The following is a 17,268-nucleotide window of genomic DNA, read 5'->3' as shown; positions in this document are numbered from 1 at the left end:
TATTTTATTATTATTATTATTTTACCAATTATGTCTGACAGTTTGCAAAATTGGTATACATGTTCTGTGTATTTCATCTGTACTATGATGTTTTATGTTTGTGCATTTTTACCCTTGACAATACCACATGCCTGTCTTGGGTTTTTAGTCAGCTGAACAGCTGTGTAACTGGTATATGTGCTGTGTACATTAGGTCTCGTCAAGCCAGATTTGCAGTACTACCTAAAAGTGTTTATAAAATTGCTTACTTTATATGAATATTTTTAGAAATAAGTTTCTTTTATATACTAATATAAAATATTATGAAATAACATTTTTAAAAAGACATTCATAATGTTATTGAGATATTGAAGATGAGCTTATTTAACTGTTGTTGTGGAAATGATTTGGAGTTTTACAGTAGGTATAAGCATGTATCTTTTGGAAAATGTACCATTAAAATGACAGCATTTGTCCCTCCATTTTTGAGAGTGTGTGAACAGATCCGTGTCAGCATAGTGTGTCCCATGACTCCCATCTTACATACAATTTAAATATTAAAACAGTCTTTTTGACCCAATTTAAAAACATATTCTCAGCACTTCATTATTTTACACATTTTATGTTGCAGCCTTTTTACAAAATTAATTAAAAATACCAAGAATGTGTATAGATGTTGGTTTAAATCTCTGGAAATATATTTTTAAAATTTCTATCCATTCTATTAGTCAACGCAAATATTAATTTTGCATTTAAATATTAGCAGAACTAAGCAGAAGAATGTATAAGCACGTTTCTGGTTAAATACTAATACTAATTAAAAAATAATAATTTACCCAAAAATCTTAGTTTACTCACTATTTACTCACCCTAAATTGGTTCCAAACCTTTATGAGTTACTGTATAATGTCGAACACAAATTAAGGTATTCTGAGCAAAGCTCAACTTCCATAGTAGGAAAAAACAAATAGTATGAAAAAATAGATACATGCTTCTAGCTTTCTTCAAATCTTTTCTGTTTAACCAAAGAAAGAAAGTTAAACCGGTTTACAACAAGTAAAGGGTAAGTAAATGATCCCATTTAAATCCCTTTGAATACTAAATATTAGGCCCTGTTTACACTAATTCGTTTTAGTTTTAAAACGCGTTTAAGAATTAAAAAAAAAAAAACATCCGTGTCCACACTGGTGAATGGCAAACCGTTTTTACTTTTATTCATGCACAGGATATGTATTCTTAATATCAACAATTTAATTCTTGATATCAACAATCAGCATTTTTGATATCAACAATTCAGTTCTTGATATCAAAAAGGTAATTGTTGATATCATAACAATTAAGTATCCTGAGAATAAATAAATGTCAAAACGGCTTGCCATAACATTCTGAAGAACTCTCCCTCCACACTATACCCCGCTAAAAACGCACATCACGTGACCACACACACACACTCTGGCATGCAATGCAGTGATGAGAGCTGAGCATGTCGGACTGCTCATCAAGGATCGACCACTAGATCTAATCTCACTATATTTGTTAAATGTGATATTTAATTTATCTTGTCTCTATCTAATGACATATTCCCCGACTTTGGTCTTTTGAATCTATTACTTGTTCTCAGGTAACGTGTTTTGGCTGAGCGCCAAAATAAGATATTAATTAACGTAACCACATACACTGATTCTGCACATTGACTGATCGCTCGCTTTTATTTCCTATGTTGTATAAACTCATTGTCCATTATACTTATTGATTATTAATTAGTTAATTAGGGTTAGATTAGGGGCAATAAATAATTAGAAGTCTTGTGGTCATGGGCTTGCCATAGACTCAACATTATTTGTTCTTGGTCTTGTCTTTGTCAAAACCAGCTCCAAGCCAAATTACACTGAAAATAAGATTCAAAGATAATTCCTTGGATTTACTACATGCCTTTAAGTTGAGTGGTTGTAAACAATTTGGCTGCATTCTAGTGCAATTTTCTATGCCCTTCAATCCCTAACGTCCCACTAAATAGTTTTCTTGGATGTACTTTAAATCAAACAAGTGTCCACTACTGGTGGGACTACTGAATTAATTTAAATGGAATGCCCTAAACCATTGAGCTATTGGAAACTACACTGTTGTGACGTCACAATTGCATTGCATTCTGAGACATTATGGTTCATTCTGAGACATTATTCCAGGTGCTGAAATGGACATACAATTTATTTCAGTAATTCAATTGAAAAAGTAAAACTCATATTATATAGATTCATTACACTCATACTTATACAGTATATTTCAAGTGTTTATTTGTTTTAATGTTGACGATTATGACATACAGCTAATGAAAAACCCAAATTAAGCATTTCAGAAAATGTAAATATATCTTAAGACCAACAAAAAAGGATCTTTAACAGAGAAATGATGAACTAAAAGTCTGTACATGTACAGCATTCAATACTTGATCGGAGCTCCTTTTGCATAAATACTTCAGCAATGTCACAGAATTGCTGAGGTGTTAGGAAGCCAGGTTGCACTTATAGCAGCCTTCAGCTCTTTTGTGTTGTTGGGTCTGGTGTCTCATGTCTTGCTCTTCATACGGAACGTTCAGTTCGGACAAGTTTGCTAGCCAATAAAGCACAGGGATGCTATTGTCCTTAAACCATGTATAATATGAACTATAAAATATAAATAAAAAAACCCGAGATAGTTTTGGTTCACTTTATTGATAAAAGTGCTTGTTTATTAACTGTCTTTAACCAGCTGTCTTTAACTGCCTTGAAAATACACTCTCACCTTATTAGGTTCACCTGTGCAACTGCACATTAACAAACTTCTAATCAGCCAGTCGCATGACAGCAACTAAATGCATTTAGGCATGTAGACATGGTCAAGACGATGTGCTGCAGTTCAGACGAAACATCAAAATAGGGAAGAAAGTTGGTTTAAGTGACTTGGTTGTTGGTGCCAGACAGGCTGGTCTGAGTGTTTAAAAAATTGCTGATCTACTAGGATTTTCACGCACAACCATAAATGGTAGGATCTGAATTTGGTGTCAACAACATAAAGTGTGGATCCATCCTGCCTTGTATGAACGGTTCAGGCTGCTGGTGGTGGTCTAATCGTTTGGGCCCATTAGTACCAACTGAGCAACGTGTCCATGCCACACCTACCTGAGTATTGTTGCTGACAATGTCCATGTCCATCCCTGTATGACCACAGTGTACCCATCTTCTGATGGCTACTTTCAGCAGAATAACGTGCCATGTCATAAAGTGCGAATCATCTCAGACTGGTTTCTTAAACATGACAATGAGTTCACTGTATTCAAATGGCCTCCACAATCACCAGATCTCAATCCAATAGAGCACCTTTGCGATGTGATTCCATCATGGATGTGCAGCCGACAAATCTGCAGCAACTGAGAGGTGCTATTGTGTCAATATGGACCAAAATCCCTGAGGAATATTTGCATTACCTTGTTGAATCTATCCCACAGAGGATTAAGGCAGTTCTGAAGGCAAAAGGGGTCCAACCCAACACAAGTAAGGTGCACCTAATACACCTAAAAAGTGGCCGGTGAGTGTATCTTTTTAGGGGTATATTTTTATGTGCAAGCAACAGCAGTTTAAACAACCAGTTTTGATTCTTCTGTGAGAGGAACAATGCAGTCATTTATATAAAAAGACACTATTAATAAAAATGGGGAAAAATGTAACCATGTCAATTATTTTTTATGCACTCAAGTTTAAGATGATGGCATAAAGCAGCTCTGTATTCTTTCTTTATTTTACATAGAGAATGTCACAGGATGTCACTTTTCAATCCAGTAAAACTACACATAATGGCAAATTCGAAAGTGTAAGCAAACTATTCAAGTGGTTCAGCTCAGACTTACACATTGTCCAACATATTTACAGCAAAGTTATGTTATTTTTAAAAAGTTTATTAGTGAATATGTGAGACCACCACATGTTAAAAACATTGTCACAACATTATGCTTCGGGAAATACAGTAAGGCGGCACGGTGGCTTAGTTAGCACTGTCATCTCACAGCAAGAAGGTCACTGGTTTGAGTCCCGGCTGGACCAGTTGCCATTTCTGTGTGGAGTTTGTACGTTCTCTCCATGTTCGCATGGGTTTTCTTCGAGTGCTGTGGTATCCCCCATAGTCCAAAGACATATGCTATAGATGAATTGGTTGAACTAAATTGGCTGTAGTGTATGAGTATGTGTGTAAATGCGAGAGTATATGTGTGTTTCCCAGTACTTTCCAGGTTGCGGCTGGAAAGGCCTCCACTGTGTAAAACATACACATTGATTAGTTGGCGGTTCACTCTGCTGTGGTGACCCCTGATAAATAAGGGATTAAGCCAAGGGAAAATGAATGAATGAATAACGGAATGAATGAATGAATGAATGAATGAATGAATGAATGAATGAATGAATGAATGAATGAATGAATGAATGAATGAATGAAATATACAGTGTCTGACAGATGGCAGGCTCTTGGTGAGGCCATGCATTTGTTTAATAATGATATGAGTAATTATGTAATTTTGAGTCTAACAGCAGTCTGTTGTATGGTGTCTCAGCCATTCTTGGTCTTGGTCTTATCTTGGTCTTTATGCCCTTTGGTCTTGGCAGTGTCTTAATCTTGACAGTCTCAGCAGTGTCTTCGTCTTGGTCTAGCTGTTCTTGACTACAAAACTAATACTAAGATTAATTAAATGAAGAAATGAAGTGCTATTAATTAAATGAAGTGCCATCTGAAATTTTCTTCTAAAATTAGCATTTTTCTCAGGCTCCTATTTCTTAATTTAGTAGTTTCAGTTTAATGGTAAAAAAACAAGTTATTTTCATCACTTTTGACATGAAATAACTGAACATAATGTAAGAGGCTAAGAAAACTCCAGATTACACTTAGAGGTTTTTGAATCTGAAATCTTCAAATAGTGCCCAATACTTACACGCTATTCATCTCTGTCCATCTCTGATCATGTTGCCCAAAGGACTTAAGTACTGTTCATTAAAGCTTCAGAAATTAAGTTATGCTAATGGTCTCTTTTGCCATGGGAAGTGCATGAAACTCAACAGAATTTCAGATGAGTATTTTTATTCCCTTTACAGATTTATTTTAAATCTCATTTATATAAAAAAATGATCTTGAATACAGTTGAAGACAAAATTAATATCACTTCTTTTTCAAGTATTTCCCTAGTGATTTTTAAAAGCGCATAGGAATTTTCAGAGTATCTCTTAGATTTTTTTTTTTTCTAATGGAGAAAGTCATTGCTTTTAGCTTCGCTTTTATTTTTGAAATAAATACATTTTAAGGACTATATTATTAGCCCTCTTAAATTATTATTAATCATTATTATTATTTTTGATTGGCAACAGTGTCCAATGACTTGCCTAATGTACCCATCTAGCCTATTCAACATTGTTAAGTTTTTTAATTCCACCCTTAATAATCAAAATAACCAGTAAAATATTAAAAACAGCATTTGGGAAAAATGAATATAAAAGAATTAAAATTTCAAATGAGGTCGAATAATTTTCCCTTTATGTAAGACTTGAGAAACCTCAGACACTTTTATGCATGCACATGGACAATGCAAACATTTACAAACATCTACATCTACATCCACACACCATTGAGCGAGAATTCGGGAAAAGCTTTCACCCCCACTTCCTTCCTTCCTGCACTTGCATCATGTCTGATATCATTTGAAATGTCTCAGTGCGACTGGTACAATAGTCTCATCTTCTCAGAAATAGACAATCAAAATAATAGATACAGTATGTAACTTCAGGTATCTTTTGAACTAGTGCTAAGTGTGTGTTTTTACCTAGGGGTCTTCAATTCAAATTACCATTTGTTCCCTATAGACAGTAACTGTTTAGCTCTAACATGCTTCTAAATGCAAATGCCTTTTGTTGTTCCACACATACCTCTCCTTGAAGGATTCCTAGTCGGACTAATTAAGGAAAAGTGTCAAGGAGTTCGAGGCGATTCTGTTACCAGATCAGCCCGTAGTATAGAGCTTTTATACTTTATACCTTGTTATTTTAGGTAAACATCTTTTGATCTTAGGGTGCTTTCAAAAGGAAACCAAATCAAAAACTCAAAAAATAAAAACCAAAATGTATAGTTTGTCTAAAGTAATGTATACAAACTGTATAGTATACTATGAGCAGGGATACAATCAGTCATCGCAGTCGTAGCTCCATAGTCAAAAGCAACATTTTGTGTCTGCTGGTTTGTTTACTTGCAAGAGTTCCATTGGCATTTTCACGCTTGTGAATTTTGACCAGTCAAAAAGCAGTTTAGGAAATATGTTCAACAACATGTGGCCAATAAGTGATGTGGATTTTGTCAGATGACTGCATTTTGGTTCTTTTCAACTGGTTCAGACCAAAGCAATCAGTGTTGTGTGAAAACGACCCAAAGACGGCAGAAAATGCTACAATCATTTATTACTCTTGGTCCGGACCAAATAAAGTGAACTACAGATGTGAAAGCATCCTTAGATCTATCTTTGATAATGTGATGTCTAGTATTGATTGTTTATGAATTGACTGAATAATTGGCATAATACATATTTACCTGACAATTAAATTATGTTTGAACGCATTCTGCTTACTCTGTAATTATTCATTTTAGTGGATCACACTGTATCTTTGTTTCCACACTTTCTGCGTCAGGACAGTAGATGGACTAAAGTCCCATTGAGATGGAGCATCGGGCACACTTACTGTATTTTAGAGCTACGACTGACTCTTGATATTGATTTAAGTGTACTTAGGTGGAAAAGGAGTTATTTTCATCTAGGGCAACAAGGTGTTGCATGACTAACCTAGATAGGGTGCCTGACCTTTGTTTAAATGTAATATTATTCTAAATTAACTGTATACATAACAAACAATGAGCTTGGCTAAACCAAGATTATTATAAAGAACAATAGTCAGTTATATTTATAAAAATGGGCATGACCTCTGATTAAAAAAATATTGCCTTTAACTCAAGGTTGTACATCTAATGGGACTAATGAAAAATACTTTAGTATGAGCAAGCATAGAAGCGGACCTATAAAAGTATTAGTCCATTACCTCTATATAATAATCAAGACTGACGAGAGTTTGACCGTGAGAAATGTTTTTGACACTTGATCGGAAAAGAAATGTAATAGCTACCAGTAAAAACAAAATATTCAAACATTCATCTAAATAAATATATTGATATAATCTTAATGTTTTATGATTGGAGTCAAATAAAACGAAAGATAAATATATTAATATACTAAACCATCTTATATTCAAATTGGAGTCAGATGTGAATTAAGGTTAAACTGAAACAACATTGTGCACTGGAAAGGCTGAACATGCAGTGAACCTTTATCCACTAGTGTACATCTTCATTGGGCCAACTGGGTGGACCTTACACTATTTTTATCTTGAATAACAATAACTATACTGTAAACTGTACTACACTGTAACTGTCATCGGTTTTATGTTTAATTATTAATTTGATTTATGCAATTTGGCATAATTAGGCAAATTGTCATGGAGATTAATGAAAATTTGTATTAAACCAGTGTTCTGCTAACTATACAATACAATATTTTCTATAGTACAGTAAAAGGACTTCACAGTTAATGTAGAAATATTTTACTCAAAGCAAAGAGCAATAAAGTAGCAATAGATAGAGTAGTATTATTAACAATGATATTAAATATCCTAAATATAAAAGTACAGTGAAAGCACAATAATTAAAACAGAGCAATGACTGCACAATTTCTGTAATGAGGCAGTGTCAGGCCAATAGTTGTCAGTGTGCAGTGACTACACTTTAATTAGGAAGTATTTTTACTCTAGGTAACAGAGCAGATAAAATACATTAGTTGCATTAGTAGTGTTTAACACAATTGATTTTTAAAAAGCACTGTTTACATTTACATGAAAGAGTTGCTTATTATTTATTGCTTATGCTTAGCTTCTCTATAATATATGGATTACAAATATTTGAAGGCTGGTTGCATGCAACCGAAACTCCTAATTTTTATTTTGCGAATTTTCTTAACTGCAATGTTAAGTCGTAGTTTTAAATAGTAAAAGAAAGGAAGACGTTTGGCAAAATTTAGCGAAACTGGTTATAAAAACAAAAATATCTCTAAATAAAATGTCCTAAATCAAAATTAATGTATATATTTACCCGGTTTAACTTTACAACTGCATATCAGCATGACTTTAATATTTTATAAAAAATAAAAAAAATTCTCAATACAGAACTATATATACTTTTAATTAGAAACAAAATGCTGGAGTAAGTGGAAAATGTGCTTCCTTAATGTGTGATTCATTCAAAATCAGTAGTCCTTAAAGTACAAATGAAACTAAACTTATCATTTTCTTAACTCACGTTACCAGTTTTGTGGCGAACAATTCATCTGACATGTGGATGTCATAAAAAAAAAAAATGTTTGCCCTAGTAATTTAAAATTAAAAATCTGAAAATTCACTTTGTTTTTAAGTTAAATACTCAGATTATTTTTGATTTTGAGATATTGGGCGGGGTTACATGCTTAAACATGCCCCTCAAACTGTCTGTTTTGACGACAAACAGAAATGGTAAAGATGAGGTGTCTGTTAATTTGTCTCTTCTACTAGGTAAAACCCTTTTCCAGATCTTTCTGATTAAAATGCCCATGCCTGCATCCAATCATCTAAAAAAACAAGCCACGCCCACCGTTTACTCATTTAATATTCCATTTCTCTAGGAACTGCGTCACAATATGAAGAAAAGAAAAAGCAAAAAAATGCTTTTTTATTTGGACTTTAAAGTTTTACCAATTTATTATTCACTTTCCAAACTATCACTAGAATACCTTTGGTACTGTTATGATTAATGTAAGCTAGTGCTGAAGATCTTTGCCCGTACCTGACGGTGGGGTGGGTTCAGGCTTAATTTCTATCATTTTAGACTGGGTCGGGCAGAGCTTGGGCTTGAGCAGTGAATGAACAGTCATGTGATGCATTTCGATTAGCGTGAGAAAGTAATCTAATAGTTTGTTACAACATTAAAACCCATCTTTGCAAAAGTGAAACAAATGATGATGGAGACTGTAAAGAGAGTGAATTTTGACTGTGATCTGGCCAGCCGCCAGTTGAAAGAGCCACCAAAACGAACAGTCATTCCATCCACCAAGGTATTTCAGCGGTCGCTCATAGACCTACTCTGCGTATTATGGTAGAGCGCTAAACAGCAATGTACAGCAAGCTGACAGGGAAGATGACAAGGTCACTTGCTACAATGAAACTGCTATCATGGAAAATTAAATGGATATTTTTGGCTGGTGAATGATGTACAAACAATTCTACCCAAAACAGGTTAAATTGGCTAGAACAGTATACATCCTGGCCAGTAACAGTAGCTGTGAAAGGGTGTTCAGCGCTGCTCAGTATGCGCAGGACTGCGCTAAAGCCATTTACAGCGGATTCATTAATTTTCAGCCACAAAAACACGTAGCCTAATCTTGGTGAGTAACTCATTTTCAAATTATAGCTAAATATTAATTAAACCATAAAACCATAATGTAGACAGAGTAGGCCTATATAGGCTAATGTTGGCATTATTCTTTTATTATTTAGCATAACTGTCACCTTAATGCCAGATTGTGAAGAGAAGTGCCAAAACAAATCCCGCAGAGCCTTTATCCTAATTTTGTTATTGCCAAATACCTGTCATAATTTAGAAGTTATTTTAATCTAATTTGTTAAGAAATACTTATTTTCATTGGTGTGTTGGCCAATTTAAAGGTGTACCTAGGCCTATTTAGAGTGCTCAGAAGTTACAATGTTACAGAAGACTTATTTTTATTTCTTTGTTCCAACTTCCGAGAGGCCTATAGCCTACGTTTGTTATGAATAAATTATGTTAAAACACATATAAATGTCTCATTCATGAAAAAAGGCAAAATAGATGTGTGCATGTGCACATGTGAATTATGTCGGGCTATAAACAGGTTCGGGCTTTTAAAAAGCTGTCAAACAAAATGTACAGTTGAATTATTAGCCCCCCTGAATTATTCGCCCCCCTGTTTATTTCTTCCCCATTTTTCTTTTTAACGGAGAGATTTATCACATTTCTAAATATAATAGTTTTAAAACTCATTTTTAATAACTGATTTATTTTATTTTTGCCATGATGACAGTAAATAATATTTGACTAAATATTTTTCAAGACACTTCTATACAGCTTAAAGTGACATTTAAAGGCTTAGCTAGGTGAATTAGGTTAACTAGGCAGGTTAGGGTAATTAGGCAAGTTATTGTATAACGGTGGTTTGTTTGTAGACTAGTGAAAAAAAAAATTGCTTAAGGAGGCTAATAATATTGACCTTTATGTGGTTCTTAAAAATTGAAAACTGCTTTTATTCTAGTCAAAATAAAACAAACAAGACTTACTCCAGAAGAAAAAAGTGTTATCAAATAAACTATGAAAATTTTCTGAATCTGTTAAACATCATTTGGGATATATTTAAAAAGAAAAAAATTCCAACGGGGGCTAATAATTCTGACTTAAACTGTACTTGTCAGACTCGGGCCGAATTCCGTCCCTATCTGGCCTAACTTTTATGACCCGATTACAGCTCTAATCTAAACTAAGCAGTAAAAGATTTAATTGTTTCAGTACAGATTCAGTGAATAAATATTTCCATAAATAAGTATGGAATGGATATTTTGTAGTTTAATGGATAGTGAATGGATCTGGAAGCATGCCTGTGGTTTCTCGGTTTGTTTCAACCATTGCTGAATAATGGGCTTTGTGAATTGGCAAATGTCAATTCTCCTTAGGAGATGATTTGGGGCCAATTGTTTGTGCTAGTACTCCAAAATTATTGTATTATATTATATTATATTTTATTATATTATATTATATTATATTATATTATATTATATTATATTATATTATATTATATTATATTATATTATATTATATTATATTATATTATATTATTGACTCATTCATTCATCTTCTTTTCAGCTTTTTCCCTTATTAATCAGGGGTCGCCACAGTGAAATTAACTGCCAATTTATCCAGCATATGTTTTATGCAGCGGATGCATATAACGGTATGTTATATATTAACATCTACCCAATTTTGTGTGTGTGTGTGTGTGTGTGTAGGCATTTGAGGACACAGTCTCTGGAATGGTTCTACAATAATGTGAAGAGTCGGTTTAAGAGATTTGGAAGTGCCAAAGTGTTGAAGACCCTCTACAGGAAACACATCATCGAAAGAGGAGCGTTATCTGAGTTACCAGGTACCAAGTACACACATACAACATGCAGTGTGTTATATGCTTTATCTTAGTGACACCATTATTATTATCCTCCACCACAGAATAAATAAATGTTTGAAAATGGGATCCACAGCAGCCTAGAATTAGAAGCTTAGGTTTGACCATATCATCACTTTAGAATTATAAGGTTTTATCTGACATTTTTTTCAAAGTTGAGTTCTTCATATATTCTTTTTAAATGACTGCTTATTTACATTATGTGATGTTTTTTTTTTTTTTTTTTTTTTTATTAGTGAACCTCTATAAGGTTCGTTTTGTGAGCCAATCAGCATTTCGAATGCAACCACAAGAACCAATCAGGATTATTTGTCATTTTACCGGACTACTTCATTGTTAAAAAAAAATGGAAAGTATTAAATATTAAATATTTTTATTTGTGTATATATAATCATTGAAACAGTTTTCATTGTTTATTATACTTTGCTAAACAATGCATTTGCTCATTGTCTGTTCTCTTTAATTTTTTTAATTTGACATTAAGCCTTTAAGGGCAAATATTTAGTTTAATTAATCTGGTCATAATTACAACAATAAATATGATCATTTTTATTACGATAAAATATAAAATTAACATCTGCACTGAACAAAAATATTTAGTGCAGCCTTGTATGCCTAATTAGAACAATATATTTGTTTTAAATATTCATCCTAATACATTAAATAAATGTTATAGAAAGCAGAAAAAAATACTTTCTCAAACAATTTCTTTAGGCATTTTTTTTATTTAAATTTGTATTATTTTGTTTTTTTATTTCAATTTAAATGAATAATTTTTAGAATTAGAAGCTTCTATCTGCATTTTCCCTGTTATTTTTACCTCAATTTGCAAATTTAGGGTCTCTTACATGTTAATGGATGAAAGAGAACTGTTACACACAGGTAATTGTTTGCTGTATGGAATGCAAAAGCTTTGAAGCTCAATATTTCAAAACCATTTCGAACGCTGATAGAACCTCATAATTCCAAGGCGATGACATTTGGAATGGTTGTGAATATTAATGAAGTTTGTCAGTACCTGTTTTTTTTCTCACTCACACACACACACACACACACACACACACACACACACACACACACACACACACACACACACACACACACACACCGTACTCTGAAATATACATGTGCAAAATAATCATACTTCATTAGTCAAAAAATATTTGATCAAATTGAAATGATGCCGTGTTGAATATTTTTAACTGAAGTGGTAGAGAGGTTTATTATATCTAAAGTAGTGAGTGAGTTGTGTTGTGGATGCAATATGGGATGCATTACTATTATACTCAACAAAAATGACAGACAAGAGATTTAGTTGTTTACTGTAGATTGTTGTATAGTGCTGTATAATGTTGTATTTTGAAAATTATAAAAACACAGGCAAAAGTTATTATCAGTTTCTGCATAAACAGATTGTTTTTGATGTTGGCATCCTTTCACTCAAGAAAAATCATAGTAAGAGCTAAGTGATATGACACGGTGCATGCATGTGTGTTAACTACTTATACTCACAGTTTAGATGTGCTTGTTACATTTTAACAAAATATACATTTAAACAAACCAAATGCCTATTTGGGTTGGCATTGAATTTATTGATAATCCATATATCCTGCATTTTTGTGTTCTTATTTGCTGTTAACAGATCTGTATAAATAAATGTGTTTGGAGTTTTGCAAAGATTTAGGTAAAGGGATTTTTTTTTTTTTTTTTTTTTTGCAGTCTATGTTGCTTTCATATGATGTTTAGGGTTTAGACACATCCAGATTCAGTGATAGCACAGTAAGCATTTAGATAAGCAAGAGCTGTGTTAATGCTGAAGTAGAAGAGATGCTGGGGTGTTAGCATCACTACATTGTATTTGGGTTATAACAAGAGAATACCTGACCTACACTGTAGTATTAGACAGTGTATGTCAGAGTAGTTACTATTTTAGTAGCCACTAAAACCATTTCATGTGTAGCGTAGTGAAAAATCAAATAATCCCCTTACCATCAGTTTATTCCCACATATACCTTTCATCTCTCTCTATCTCTCGCTGTCAGACAAAATAGGATTACTGCTTCTAGGCTTTCATTTAAAATGAGAAATACGGATTATCCAACATGAGTCAGTGAGCGTAGCATACCAGTCCACTAAATGTGCATGTATGTGAATAGTGACACAAGGAATGAGTAACTTCCTCCTCCTCATAGATGATCGTTTTATAGTTTCATTTGCACTAATGTTTATTTGTGTGTGCTTGCATATCATGAGGATTCATATCATTTGCAAACACGTAAGTGATCTCACAGGAGGTCCAACTGTTCAGGCCAACTGGCTGCAACTGCTTAAGGTCTCCTATTTGACCCTTTTGACAAGATGTAAGATATTCCTTTGGTGTCACCAGAATGTGTCTGTAAAGTGTCAGCTCAAAATGGCCATCAGATTAGTTGTACAATGCTGAATATGCCCATTTTGGGGGCTATTGTAGCTTTTTTTGGTAGCCTGTACCTTTAAATGAAAAAGTTCTCCCCAAACGCCATTCCCACATGTGTGTCTGTCACTCATTCATTATGTCAGATAAATATCAGTCAGTGACAGAGACAGACACAGATGGAGCAGAGTTCCAGCTCATTAGTCAAAAATACCAAGTAAGATTATTTGATGTATTTGTGCTGGAGTTTATTCAAGCCTTTTGTTAACGTTTAACTGACACAAACATGCTCTTTTTTAAAAACTTTTTAAACTTGTAAAACTCCTTGAGGTGCAGATGATCGCAGATAACTGGAAAGTCTTTTAAACCCATTTTATTTGCAATTCCTGTTCCTTGGACATGTTTGTATGTGTAACTACGTAGCCATGTTAGTATGCACCTGTCAATCATTTCAGTGGGTGAGGAAAACCACACTTCTACGTCACTTTGGGGTGGCCCTCAAAATCACTGAGATTTGGATCATATTTTAACGTCAGGTCATTTTAAAAATAGAGACTTGTGTTAATATCACTCCAATATACCAGTAGACACACTACACACAGTTCTGTCCAAACAGCTTCTGAAAGTTGATTTTACATTATAGGTGCTCTTCAAATGGGCTGTGTCTGTAACACCATATGCTGGTAGATGTTTCTTTATGTTCCTAAAAAGGATCAGTCAGTAAAATGTTTTGATTGATCGACATATTTTTAAAGTTATATATTTATATTATCCACACCTTACTGTTTACACAGCATTTTGTTCTCATATCTATGCTGAATTATCAAAGATACACAGTAGATAAGTGTGCCATTGTTGAGAACCGTGATTTAGGATTTTTGACCATTTCAAAATACATTAAATTGTTGTGCCTGTTAAACTTTAAGTCAGAATGAAATCCAAATGCACTGTTCTTGTTTATTTATTTATTTATCTATTTATTTATTTATAACAGTGTCTTGTATTTGCTCTGCCTTTATCTAGCAATCAAAATTTTGTTTTGTTTGTAATAATCTTTTAACAGTCCAATCAGTTCCCAAAAGATGAATTCATGCACCGCCCTACATTTTTTAAAGTTTGTACAGTATGTTTTCCAAGTGTATGTATATCATGACAGAAGTAAAAATGGCTATTATAACTTCTGTTTCATGGTGACTTTAAAGTCCCTGTGAAATAAAAATTGAAGTTTTTGTTTTTGGTCTTAGTATCAATATGCTAGTGTTAAGGTTATCTATTAACTAGTGCAGTGGTTCTTAAACTTTTTTCATCAAGTACCACCTCAGAAAAAAATTGTCTCTCCAAGTACAACCAAAATGAGTAGCATTGAAATACATTAGCGTAGTAGGCCCAGTAAAGCAGCTACAGCTCTGCACAGTTAAAAAAAACTTGACAGATTACCTCAGAAATAAAGGCTATATGTCATATATGGCATATTATATACATCATTTTTGATACATTTTGAAATATATGTAGCATGTACATGACATATTTCATTCCTCTGTGTACCACTGGAAGGTTGTCCGCGTACCACTAGTATTACACATACCACAGTTTGAGAACCACTGAACTAGTGTGTTCCAAAACAGACAATAGCTATATTTCAATGTAGATATAAACATTTAAAACTTTATGTTTAGGATGTCAAACAAATTATGTGGCATCATCTCATAAATAATTTCTCATCAAATATTTTGACTAATCAAATGCTTTCTAGTATTTGATACATCCTCCTTTAAGATGCTATGGTTAATGATGAAATTAGTCTTTTTTCACAAAGATCATTCAAACCAAGGGTTTGCCTAAAATCTAGCAAACATAAGAAAATAATGAATGAAAGCCAAACAGTGTTGATCTGAGCTTTTTTGTTGTTTTGAAATGAGCTGTGCATAGCACTTCTCTACAGCAATCCCCAAGGGGTGATAAAATATTGCACAGAATAAAAACAGAAGCAACTACAATATTGATCATAACTGTGCAGAAATTGTGGTAATAGCACTGCGATTCTGTGCCTTTGGTTTGTATAGTTGGCAGAAGTTGGCCCTTGCTATCCACGTTTCCACCATAGTGACTAAAGCACTGTCTCTTCCGGGCCTGATCGGGCCAAAGCGGGGCTTCCTCGGACCAGCGGCCAGCCTTTTTTGGCCCGCCGAATACCATGGGCCAAAGACGGCCAGCTGGGGCTTCGGGGCAGAGTGAAAGCAGAGAGACTTTGCCCGAGTCTGGTACACTGAAAACCCTAATGAGTTGACAACTAAATTAATCGAGTAAACTCGTTGCCTCAATTTAATTGAGTAATGGAGTCTCCCAATACTTGCATATTTAAGTTTATTTAACTTATTTAATGGTTTTGTAGACTATACTTAAATTGTTCAGTTCACCAATCTTAGTACTTTATTATATAATTTAAGTATAGTCTAAAAAAACGGCAAATTAAATGTAAGTTTAAATGTAAAATTAATGCAAGTTTTGGAAGACTCTTTCACTCAATTGAATTAAGGCAACGAGTTAACTCAATTAATTTTGTTCAGTCAACTTATTACAGTTTTCTTTTTTTTGTTTTTGTTATCCATGGAATAATGGAAATAAAAATGTTGTTCTAATAGAACTACAGGGCTCTAGAGGGCGCTAGTCAGACACCTGGAATGTATAATAGGTGAGTGAAGGAGAGATTCAGTGTGGTAGGGGAAAGCATGGGCTGTTTCTCAATACCAAGTACGCAAAGTTCGGACTTGCGTCCTTGGAAGTTCAGACTTGCCAAGTTCAGACTCCCGAGGAGTCGGGTACTTCTTCAAATGGAACAGCAGTGTACTTTATAATGTCACTTACCTCACCATTCATACGTTTCACTGTACATTAACAATAAAATTATTTAATTAATATTATAAATCTACATTTTTGATTTAAGAAAATGTACACATATATTCGTATAAATGTGAATTAAAATGTGTTATTATACACAGACACGTGTCTTTGATTATCAGATTTATTAAACTACAATGGTAATTATACACACAATAAGAAATAAAGACAGACAAGATAAGAAATAAAATTAGGTCAAACAATTCGGTAAACAAAGACAAACAACGGACAACACGATAACATAATTAAAGACAATTATAAAAGGTAACAAAATATTCCTCCTCCGCCATTAGCACTTGCTGGTTAATCTGCAATGCATTCTGGGATGCCTGAGCTTCGCAAGTTTTCACAAGTCACCTCTTGATGCATCCTTGGCCAAAGGGGCAGAGCAAGTACACATCCGGGAATTTCATCTGTACTTGGAAAGATGTGAACTTTAGAATTGGAACAGTACTTTGGCGACGGTTGATGATGTTTCACGAGGACACAAGAACTCAACTACAGACAAGAACGCATATTGAGAAACAGCCATGGTTCCTTGGAGATACTTCAAACTATTTGTATTGTGAAGTCCTAGTTGGGAAACCTAGCATTTTAAGCTCAGCCTAAGGACTAAGGACTTCCTTATTGT

At 33.8% G+C, this 17,268-nt stretch overlaps 1 protein-coding gene across 4 annotated transcripts in view; it reads left to right on the top strand.

Moving 5' to 3' along the window:
- myripb (myosin VIIA and Rab interacting protein b) overlaps positions 1–17,268 on the top strand; it is a 214,481-nt gene that overhangs the window by 145,576 nt on the left and 51,637 nt on the right. For all 4 annotated transcript variants that reach the window (XM_021470291.3, XM_073940504.1, XM_073940503.1 and 1 more), the window contains one exon: positions 11,154–11,290. In XM_021470291.3, the coding sequence (XP_021325966.1) occupies positions 11,154–11,290 (137 nt within the window). The remainder of the gene's footprint in view (positions 1–11,153; positions 11,291–17,268) is intronic.

The sequence above is a fragment of the Danio rerio genome, chromosome 24, assembly GCF_049306965.1.
Source record: "Danio rerio strain Tuebingen ecotype United States chromosome 24, GRCz12tu, whole genome shotgun sequence".
Taxonomy (NCBI): domain Eukaryota; kingdom Metazoa; phylum Chordata; class Actinopteri; order Cypriniformes; family Danionidae; genus Danio; species Danio rerio.
Note: the sequence above shows the minus strand (reverse complement) of the source record. Positions and strands in the feature narration are given on the sequence as shown.